The sequence below is a fragment of the Syzygium oleosum genome, unplaced genomic scaffold, assembly GCF_021117445.2.
Source record: "Syzygium oleosum isolate NSW1041296 unplaced genomic scaffold, Sole_v2.1 Sole_v2.07, whole genome shotgun sequence".
NCBI classification, from domain to species: Eukaryota; Viridiplantae; Streptophyta; class Magnoliopsida; order Myrtales; family Myrtaceae; genus Syzygium; species Syzygium oleosum.
In genome coordinates this window covers 2,045,226-2,056,867 of record NW_026607491.1, presented here as the reverse complement: position 1 = coordinate 2,056,867, position 11,642 = coordinate 2,045,226, and the positions used below count along the sequence as shown (strand labels likewise).

Sequence of the window (11,642 nt, the reverse complement as noted above, 5' to 3'; positions counted from 1 at the left end):
CGGGAAAAGAATGATCCGACCCAAAACATTCATATTGCTAAATATTTTCATATTCAATTTAATTTACGAAAATTCATATCAAGTGAGGGCAAAAGAATCGTAGAGGTGGATCAGGCTTAAATAACTTGAGAATCCATTTAATATCAATTTTATCATTATGAATCCATTAATGATCCATATACTGAATATGACTAATCTATATTACAACTCAGCACATCAAATATGTGTTAAGAAATGGATTTATGACCCATATTAACAGATTTTATCATCACGAGGAAAAGAATCCAAAGGAAGAAAAAAAAAGACTGAGGAAACTAATTAATAGATAAATATCTATACTTTTGGGCCAAAAATAAATTCATTTTCGATCGATCTGCTACTTCCCATAAAATGATAAAGAAAAATCAAACTATTAAATTTCTATACACAACCCAAATACCCGATCCTCACTCATTTCCTCCGAGGAAAGGACAATTATCTTTTTTATCTCCACTAAAAAAAAAGGGTAACATTACAAAAATTACGTACCTTTTTTTTGGTCGCTTTCCATAAAAAAACTACACTAGCTGAAATTCCTTAATTGTCCTTACAGTGCAATGGCCAACTTCGCGCATGAACAATGTCGAATGGTTAAGAAAGGGAATTCTCTAAAAAGATTTCGGTTCAAACTCGCTCGCATTTTGGTGCGTTTCTAATTTGGATGGATTCTAGACTTCTAACATCTCAATGAGCTTGCAATGATACAAAATAACAAGTATTTACAATCTTAAATTCGAATATTTTATAGCAGGTGTGGGACCTTTATGAAAACGCTTAGAAAGAATAGCTGGCCGACCACCCCTTCGCGACACTTTTCCGAGTAAAGAGATCACATGTTGTGGATTTTTCCTATTTGCAGGCTAAAATTTTGTATCCATGCCTAAAATCTCACCACACCTACGATTCTAGATCTTTGCATGAAATCAATAATCGGATAATCTCACATGTTTAGGTATACAAAGAACACATAAAATCTCATGTGGGTGTATGCAAAGAGTAAGTGAAAGCTTCTCCAGTGATTGATGGAGACGAGCGTCATTGTTTTTCTCCAAACCAAACCACAACTCCCTTTGCTTTTGGACTCACTTTAGATCGCAAAAGCCGCATTGCTTACTTTGTGTTTTTGCACTGGTGAAATATGCAAAGCATGAGATGACAGAACTTATTACCTAGGAATTGTTAGGGGGTGATTTATACTTTCCATCGATAGGAAAGCATGGGCGTCCCACTCCCCAATGAGTGGACGAGGATCCCGAGACCGCCCGGTGGGGGTCGCAGGGGCAGCGCCTATGGGCCACCAGAGACTTTTATAGTTTGGACTTGTATCTTATTGTTAGTTTAGGTTTGAGTCCATGAATAATTACTGAGTGGCTTAGGACTTTTTTAGCCCTAGAGCTTTCTTGTGCTTCCTATATATAATTTCTGTCCTTTATAATTGAGAGTCGTATAGAGAGGCGAGATGTGCTAATTATAGTTAAATTTTCTACTGGATACAGCCCTATTTTATCGGTGAATCAGGATAACCTTATGTCTCTATTTTTCTTTCTCGTCTTTATTTTTTATTTTGTTGTGCTTACGCACATATCCTAACTTGAACCAGCTCGTGGGTGCTTTATGGAAAATCCATGCATCGTTGCGGGAGTTACAAGCCGGTTTCAGTCTCAAGACTTCCCATTCCAGAAAGAAGGAAAAGAAGGAACAGCTCCTCTCCCTCTAAGGCCGTAGGAGGCACACGTAAGGAAAGGTCAATAGATGCAGAAAACCACGTGAAGAGAAATGATCATGCAAAATCGTGCAGGTTCGAGCAACAGACAGGTGGAAGTAATCTATTTAAGCATTACCGTATGCGATGATTACTCGACACGTAAAGAAACTGCATCCTAAGAACAAATACATTAACAGTTGTACATAGAATTATGAATTGGCTGCAACTCGAAATTTTGCCCTTCCAAGAAAGAAGTCTGAAGTTTGCGAGAGACAAAACTCGAGGTCACCAAAACATTTCGAGAGACCGTCTCATGCAACAAGCAACTTTCTTGGTGATAAAGATGCATTTCCAAATCTACCTTATTCAACTATCAAAAATAGGAACTTAAATCTAGGAAAAAACCTTATAAGTATGTGCACAAAAGCTTCAATCAAAGCCCATAGCAACCTAGTCCTTGCATTTAGCAAGAACCATTGCACCGCTCTTGCGTGATGGTGCAGTAGGGGAGAAGGTATTTTATAGTGACGAATCCACCAAATTGAATTGACATAGATGGCGTAAACAATCAATCAGAAACGAAATGTATTACACAATTCGTGCCAAGTAGGATGATATGTATAGCACACGAACAGAAACGAAATGTATTACACAATTGGTGCCAAGTAGGATGAGATGTATAACACGCGAAAAGTGGTGACGGTCGGTCAAGTCTCATGATCATTATCCATGTGGTGTTCCCGTCACATAAATACTTTCTTGTAGCAACAAGGACTACCTTGACAAACTAGAGGTGCACGCATAAGTTTCCTTCGATTAGGGGGAGAAAATGTTCAAAAGTTATTTAATGGCCTGTAATTAGGTTTCATATACAATTCATCCTGACTTCATAGAGGTTTATTTGGACAAAGGCAGAGCAGCAGGATTCTACTGCTACTATAACAATAAGAAAATAGAACCATCATGTTCCTCCAATCGTTGTTATGACCAGTTGTCTCATTGGATATTCTTTAGAACAGAAAAAAAAACTCTCCTTTGTAGATTCAGATCAAAATATTTACCTAACTTTAAGTAGTAGTAGTCTCAGCAGATTGAATAAGCAAAAGAGGACATCCAAAAGCTACCATAGCTTAAACATTTTGCTGGATATTCGTCATTGGGACTAGAAAGCATTGACATAATAGTTAAAACAATATGCTCTCCACCTGCACAATGGAGGGACAGCAGGCATTGTTACACGACATTAGGTAAACATGAAAGTCCGTCAGTAATAGTTAATTGCCCCGTGATTCTATGCCAGAAAGAAAACGAGGACACGACCCTGATAAATTAGCAGTCAAAAGCCTAACTTTGGTGCGTTAAAATACGCCCGATCAACGGGCGGGGGGCGGCTCATTCATGGCCCCGCCGGGCTGAACTTTTTAGGCAGGTCAGCGGGCGGGACGGGGCCTCGGCAAGGGCCCTGAGGCCGGGCTCGGCCACGAGAGTATATTTTTTTATACTCCATTTGTATTTTTTATTTTTTTTGGGTCTCAATAGGTCCCCTATTCTCTTTTATCCCTAGGATTTCTCAATCTTCACTCCATGAAGAGGAAGAGGAATTCCGCATGCCAGTGGAAGAGAATGGGAACAATTAGACAAGGCATGACCTTTTTGTATTGAATGGAGGCATCGGACAATTAGCTGGGGAACACTTAGCACGAACACGGCTGAAGCTGGTTCACTAGTTCTGTGGGAATGTAACACAAGCATCGTGAACTTCAACATGATGAAAGGTAAGGCAAATTTCCTAGGAAAGCTTCGTGGGTATCTGTTAATTTCGACAGAACTTAATTGATTAATGCCGGACGAAAATAGATTCGTGAAAGCTTTTCAAGCAATAGAACTTTGAAAATGAAAAATATTCCAATCAATGTGTTCAACTACTTGACAAAACCAGACTAACCGAATTAACACATCTCATAAATTCAAATAATTATTTGCATCTCTTTTCCATGAAGGAGATGGCGCCAAAGCAACTTGACCTCTTGGCCGTCAATGGACTCCCATTTAATTTGGATCGGACCGACCCGATGAGTCGGTCAACATGCCCATCCACGCCGGCGGGAGCATCCCCGTTTGCTCCTCCACCGTCTTGAATAGTGGCGGCAACATCCGGTAAACCCCGGCGACATCCTTCATCACATTGCCCGTTCCGCTCCCGCTTCCGTCGCCCCCTTCTCCTCCGCTGGTCCAAATGCTGATCTTTGGCTGCAGCCCCTGGATGGCCCCCGCGTTCACTTTCGCCATCTCTTGGAACACACCGTTGTTGATCATCATGTAATCCCTGAGGGCGGCGTAGTTGCCCCCCAGTGCCTCGAGCAGCGTTCGCAGATAAGTGCCCTGGGCTTGGGCCAATGCCACAAGCGCCTCTGCCTCTCTCTTCTTGGTGTAGAACTCTGCGTCGGCTTGCTGCTGCCTTGTGTAGAAGCTGGCCTCGGCAATCGCCTTCTGGGCCTCCGCCTCCTTTTCCTTCTGGTACAGGACTGCTTCCGCGGCTTTCTGCTTCCTGTAGAGCTCCCAGTTTGCTTCTTGTACCTTAGATTTAGGTTCAAAAAGGTAAGAGTCCTTTGAGAGAGTTCAATCATAACCGAAGTCTCCATTCACTCAAGCAACTATCTTCTTGACAGACTATGGCTGACTCTTCTTTTGACACCAAATGTAACGTTAACATTCCAGCATATAACCCTTATTTCGAGACTCTAAAAGGTCATTAGCCTTTCAAATCGCCATGTCGGGCTACGTGCCCTCAATGTTAGCTTTTACGAACATATCGTACCATTGCTCAATATCGCCTATGTGGAACATGTTGAAATATAAGGATGAGAGCCACACACTTTTTCTCCTAACCTTGTCTTGATACCACTGTTGAAATATAAGGATGAGAGACACACACGAAGGAAGAAGAGCTATCTACTTAAGTATTTATTAAACTGACACCATAACCTTTATATAGGCTTTACACCAACAGGTAACTACCCACAACCCACTAGCTTAACATGTGCAGCAACAACCCCATAAAATAGGAGTACTGCTCAACAGACTACTAACACGTGAAAAAACAAAACAAAAAGGAAATTGACTCATTCAACAGAACAAGACGAATATAAACACAAATATATCTGTCCTTGATCATGACGAACATGTCATCTGATGTAAACCAAATAAAGCATGACAGTTTCTTTTGTTCTCTCTGGTTGTACTTATGGTTCTTTCTTGACAATGACTTGGGGATGCATTTGCATTGAAAGCGAAATCCTATTGGAGTGAATCCTAACATTACCAATAGAGTATGCGGATTATACGACAGTTTAGGAACGTTGTTCCCTTGACTTGCAGGGCCGAGAGAGATGCGGGGTTTACCTTGGTTTCGTACTCTACACTGGCCTTGCTCAGAAACTCAGCCTTGAGCTTCTCCGTCCGCGTCAGGGCATTCATCCTCTCGACTTCCATCTGCAGCTCGGCCTCTCTCAGATCCACAGATTTAGCGGCCTCCACCTGCGCCACCTCGGCCTCCTTAGTCCAACCTGCCTTCTTCTTTGCCAACTCCGCGTTAGCCTCTGCGACCTCGGCCTCTCTTTCGTTCTCGTAGACCTTCACTTGTGTATTCACCCTGATCTCCTCCTTCTTCCCCTCCCCTTGTCTCTGTGTCGCGATAATTTTCGTCTCCGCGTCAATCTTTGCCGCGTTTTGCAAAGTTTGCCCTTCCCTAAGCTTGGCCCCAATCTCACCCTTCATCCTAGCCTCCGACACGTCAACCTTCGCTTGGTTTGCTGCCTCCATCTGCGTCTTTTGGCCCAAGTAAGAGAAGTACTCGTGCCCCGGGACATCCACCAGTTGCTTAACGTTTGCGTTATAGATCCACAGGCCAAACTGGTTGAGCTCGAGCTGGACTTTCCCGAACACCTCTTGCTTGAACTCCTTGGTGCCCCGGAAGATCTCTTCCATGGTCATTGAGGCCGCGAGAACACGAGTCTCTCCCTCGATGATCCCTTGGACGAGCTCCTTGACGTGGTGGGACAGCTTGTCGTGGGGGGAGATGAGCTTCGCGTACTTGAGGAGGCTATCGTCGTCGTCGACCCGGGGCCCAATGGTGAACACCGCTGGGAGGACGAAAGGGAGCTTCTCGGCGCTCATGGCTTGGACCTCGAAGGTGTAGTTCACCGGCGACACGTCGAAGACGGTGCAGGACTGGCCGGGGAGGACCCATCCCTTCTTCACTATCTTTATGTCGGGGATGCCGACGCCGGTGATGACCAAGTACTCCGAAGCTCTCGCTACCCTGTAGTACATGGTTCTGGCTACTCGAAAACAAACTAACAGGCTTATTCCTAGGCTGTGTGAAGAAGTGGTTTGCAGGTTATGGGGTAGGGTTTATGTAGAAAGAACTGATGAGCCTTGGTATCGTCTTCCTCATCCTAGCAAAGTTGCACTGGAATTTCCTTGTTATCGTCGGCAATTTTAAAAGAATGCGACCGTTTCTTTTTAGGTAATTTTCAAATTTCGACGATGGATTTGCCATAATAACCGCACAATCAGCCAGAATTTCTATCGGTGCTATTTTGACCACAAATTTCAGTCATATAATAGTCGAGCAAATAAAAAAAAATTCATTGGAAATTTAAGTGCAACTTTTAAACGCCCAATGGATATTGCTCAATCAAACGATGATATCTCTTTTCCTATTTTATTTAAAGAAACAAATCGATTCGAATAACAAGTGATTTACGAAGGATTTGACTGCAATTTTTAAAATAGTGAATATTGTTCTCGATCCAAAAATCGGATTTGGTGGACATTCCTTGGAATGAGAAAAAAATAATTTAAGAACTCGAAAACTTAAGTGAAACTTTTGGCCTTGACTCATGCGTACCATACAATTGATCTTGTACTTCTTTTAGGCCCTTGCAAATCTTCATCCATGAGATTCGAATCAACGGGCTGATCTTTTCGTCCCCTAATTCACCATTCACATTTTTATCTTTTCTTTTTTTCATTTGCTATTATGCATCATCAATATCACCGGTCTCGATATTAAGGCATCTCCCAAATTCAAAAATTTGAATGCCTCAAAATGCCGACACCTTCGATTTTAATTCAAAAATCGAATGAAATGATAATAAAGATTTTTATGGGAACATTTCAAATTCATATTGAAACTAAACGAGCCCTCTTGTCACTTAGAACGAAAGTGAAAAAAAAAGTTTGCATAGATTTGACTCCTTCAATCTCGACGATTAAATAGTAATAATTTATTACTATTATTTCGAGTCCGAGCAGCGGAATGGCATCTCCTAAAACAAATATAATTAGTCCTATAATGGATTTTATTCCTGATTTCAATTCCATAGAATTGGTAAAACTACACTGTGAGTTTGCAAGTGAGGCTGTGTATTATTTGTACCAATTCAAAAAAAAAAACTCTTGGATAATGGAACTCCAATTCATGTATGTTTCTCTTCTCCTAATTTCAAGGTAACCGCTAAACTTGTTTAATCAATTTTTTGGGGGGTAAATTAGAATAAAAAATCCTCGCTTAGGCGAGATTAGGAGAAATTTCACTTTCATTCAAAGTGACGAGAGAACTCGTTTAGTTTCGGACAAGGTTCAGTTTGGGCCATTCCTTTGGACGAGTCAATTCAATGTAAGAAGTTTTTTGGCTTTCGTTCAGAGTAACGAGAGAACTCGTTTAGTTTTTATATGGATCGAAACATTCCCATAATGATCTTTATTATCATTTTATTAATTTTTGAATTAAAATTGAAGGGGTTAGAATTTTATTTAAGAGAGGCATTTAGATTTGACTGTTTGCAGCATGGGAGCCAATTGCTTGAAAAATTCCTGCAATAGTGAAAAATCCGAAGGGATAAGTGTATCGGAAGTGCTAAAATTTGTGATGAAATTATAATTGAGTCCTAAAACTTTTAAGAAGTGCAATCAAGTCTTGAAACTTATCAAATTAGTGCAATCAAATCCCTCCGTTAATTCCGTTTAATTCGACTAACAGAAAATGCTGACCTGGTTTATTATTTTATCAAAACGCGTGGCGGCGATGTGGCACCCGGCAATCAAGCGCCATATCAGAAAAGAACTTGAGCTGACCAAAAAAAAAAAAAGAAAAGAACTTGAAAATTTTAGAAAGGCAAAAAAATTTATAAAATTTATAAAAGAAAAATGGCTAAGAATTAAATGGATAAAAAATAAATTTAGAAAAAGCCACCTTTTCGTATGCCAATGACGGAGGAGCAAGAACAACAACATCCAGTTGAACTAGGGAGTGCACCATCATTCTGAAAAAAAGCAAGAACAGAATCCATGTTTCGGGTAAAATGAATAATTTTAAAAAGAATTCTAAAGAACTTTCGCCAACCAAATGAGAAATTCCACAAATAATGCTTAAAATTGCATAAAAAAATCATGAGCAACCAGATGAAGAACTGCAAATTTCCATCAAATGAAAAGAAAAATTTCAAATAAAACGTGTCAGCACTTATACATAGAGACACGGGAATAAAAATCCAATTTTTTTTTGAGAACGGAACTCGAGAGGGAAGACATCAAACAATGAGAAATCTGCAATATCGTCACTTGGTTCTCCCAAAATAGCGCCCAACAAAAGAAGAAAATAAAAAGAACAGAAATCCTGGAGTTGCATTCGCATATCAAATTTCTCAGATCCTCGAATTGAATTCAAGTGGGAATGCGATACTAGATGTCCATCTCGTATTGTGCCTCAGCTTACGGCTGAGGTGTGTTCTAAATTGTCCTTGCCGCGTGCGACTGAGCCACCAGAAAGCCAGTGGCCGGCGAGATCTAGCCCTTTTTCTTAAAGAAAATGTTTTAGCTTGTTTATTTTTTTAAAAAATTTATCCTTTTCTCTTTTTTCTTTTTTAAAATTTTTTTCTTTTTCATTTTAAATTTTTGAAAAATTTCCAAATAAATACCTGAAAGTGGGGTTATTTTCTCAAAAGAGGTTTCAGATAAGGACTTGAAATGTTCAATCAGTCTCAACTAAAGGCTTGAACTCGCTGGCTGGCGAGCAAGTGATTTTTCGGGCAGCTGAAATAGGGGCACTTTTGTCCAAAAAAAATCTGAATAGCAAATTGCAATTCCTAAAAAAAAAAAAAACCCCCCAAAATTTCTTCCCATCTTCTTATTTGAACCTGCTTGTGCGGTTCTTCTTAACTTTTGCCTATCCACGTGATGGTTTTTTATGTGGTCTTTGAACCGCACTAGACAGGGATTATAGAGGCAGATTGTTTTTGCGAAGAGATCTTAGTCGTTGCCCCCAAATGTTCTCTCTTTCGAATGTGCAAGCATGGGTTCTTGATGTGGACATCGAACCCTATCGAGGAGGAGGTGCTAGGGACCAGTTGTCCTATTCGCCAGGCCCGATCACTCGAGCGAGAGCGAAGGAATTCAAACAAGCTGTCGGCATCATGGTTCAAGATATTTGGAATGGAGACAATCTGGATTCGAAACTTGAAGATTCCAAGTTCCTTGGCGCAATATGATTACTTTCTTGGTCCAAATGAATTCCGAAGGAGCTTAGAATTGACAAACTCTGAATTGGCTCAAATTTGGATGGACGCTTGGAAACGGGCCGCTGATCAATACTCACTACTTAAGTAGTGATTGATGACGTTTTTTAGCGATTTAGAGTCGTTTAGATGAACTTTTAGGCCTTTTTTCCATTTTTGGACGAATTTTTAGTAATTAAGGTTATTTTTGTAATTTTAATCCTAGTAGGATTAGGATTAGGGTTAGCACCTTGCTTATAGATTTCTAAGAGAGACAGAATTTTATATAGAGAAGTTTTCTTCTTGAGTTCTCTTGAGGACTAGATCTTATCAAGGTTCCCTTGTGGCGATCGAATTCAACTTATCGAGCAAGATCGCGAATTCTCTTGTTCGTGACGTAATAGCGTGGATTAGTTGACACAGGTTCGTCAACAGGTCGCGTTAATACTGAGATTACCAATCACAGGTTCGATTGGGGGTCGAGGTCAGCAATTCGTAACTCACAGATCTTCGTAGAACGATCATCTTTCGCACAGATTCACATCATCTCCCGTTTCCAAGCGTCCATCCAAATTTGAGCCAATTCGGAGTTTGTCAATTCTAAGCTCCTTCGAAATTCGCTGGACCAAGAGTAATCATGTTGCGCCAAGGAGCTTCAGAATCTTCAAGTTTCGAATCCAGATTGTCTCCGTTCCAAATATCTTGAACCATGATGCCGACAGCTTGTTTGAATTCCTTCGCTCTCGCTCGAGTGATCGGGCCTAGCGGATAGGACAACGGGTCCCTAGCACCTCCTCCTCGATAGGGTTCGATGTCCATATCAGTTCTGTTTTGGGAGCTCGTGTTCTGATTAGCAAAGTTAATTATCTTTCAAATGTTGAAGGAAAATTGAACTATTCTGAAGATTTGTTTTTGGTCCAAAATTATATTCCTTTCACAAATGATACACGAGAGTAAGCAAGGGTAAGCATCGGCTTGTCCCACAAGAATGGATTGTCCCAAATGAGTCCCTCACCATGAACCCATCGAACGATTGGCTTCATGGGGATCGCAATGTGGCGATTTGGCGGTGAGCGCGACGAAGAGCTCGTGGATGACATGGCCAGTGAGCTTGGTCATCATTGGTGATCAACACCTATAATTATTGGACTCACCGATGAAGTCGGAGGAGGAAGAAGGGTCAAGATTGGATGAGGAGGAGGTGGCAAAGGGCTGGGTGTAGGAGAAGTGAGATGGATTTTGTGAAGAGAAACTCTCAAATCTAGATCTTAATTAGGAGATGAGAGGTGACCAAACATTTCGAGCAACGAATCAACTTTCTTGGTGATAAAGATGCAATTCTAGATATACCTCATTCAAACTCAAAAATAGGAACTTAAATATAAGTATGTGCACAAAAGCATCAGCCAAAACCCACAACAACCTAGTCCATTCATACATCACAGAGACTATCAGCATCTCCCAAAAGATTGGGCAAATAACTAAGAATAGGCGCATTTGGCAAGCAGAGTTACACCACTCTTTTGAGTGATGGTTTAGTAGGGGCAAAGGAACTTTATATTGATGAATACACCACATGGCACTAACACAAGTAGCGTAACCAAAATCAAAAGCGACATGTATTACACACATGCTGCCAAGTAGGAAAAGATTTATAGCACACGGACAATGATGATTGGTCGGTCAAGTCTCGTGATCAACTATCCACGTGGTATTCTTGTCACATGAAATACTTTCTAATGACAACAAGGACTACCTTGACAAACAAGAGGTGTCGGTATACATTTACTCCGGCCAGGGGGAGAAAAAGGTTCAAAAGTTATTTAATGCCCACGATTAGGTCGCATATACAACTCATCCTGACAAAAGAGAGGATTAGAAAATATAACAAACAACCATTGTGTTCCTCCTATCGTTGTTATGACCAGTTTTCTTATTGAATATCCTTAGAACAGAAAAAACTCTACTTTCTACGTTCAGATCAATAGCTACCAAACTGTAAGCTTATTGTCTTAACAGATTGAATGAGCAAAAGAGGACATCAAAAAACCACTGCAGCTTCAACGCTTTGCTGGAGAATTGTCGTTAGGACTAGAAAGCATAGCATTCATATAGTACTTAAAACCAATTTGTTCTCCACTTGCACTATGGAGGGACAACAGTCATTACATGACATCATGTAAAAATCCATCAGTAATAGTTCATTGACTTGCAATTCCTGGCCAGAAAGAAAATGAGGACACAACACTAATAAACGAGCAATCAAAAGCCTAACATTGGTGCGTCAAAATACACTTGATCAACGGGCAGGCGGCTCATGGCCCTACCCAGGCCCGCCC

General features: G+C 40.7%; 1 protein-coding gene across 1 annotated transcript; it reads right to left on the bottom strand.

Moving 5' to 3' along the window:
- Window positions 1-3,637: 3,637 nt before the first annotated feature.
- On the bottom strand, window positions 3,638-6,186 carry LOC115682167 (flotillin-like protein 4). Its single transcript, XM_030606318.2, has 2 exons — window positions 5,147-6,186; window positions 3,638-4,321 (listed from the first exon to the last, which is right to left on the bottom strand). The coding sequence occupies exons 1-2, from the start codon at window positions 6,074-6,076 to the stop codon at window positions 3,794-3,796; spliced, it is 1,458 nt and encodes a 485-aa protein (XP_030462178.1). The 5' UTR covers window positions 6,077-6,186; the 3' UTR covers window positions 3,638-3,793.
- Window positions 6,187-11,642: the final 5,456 nt, after the last annotated feature.

Excerpts from the sequence above, each read along its gene's own strand:
- LOC115682167 (XM_030606318.2), bottom strand. The coding sequence starts at position 6,076 with ATGTACTACAGGGTAGCGAGAGCTTCGGAGTACTTGGTCATCACCGGC. Across the intron at positions 4,322-5,146 it reads GTGTAGAGTACGAAACCAAG|GTACAAGAAGCAAACTGGGA; the intron begins GTAAACCCCGCA and ends CCTAAATCTAAG.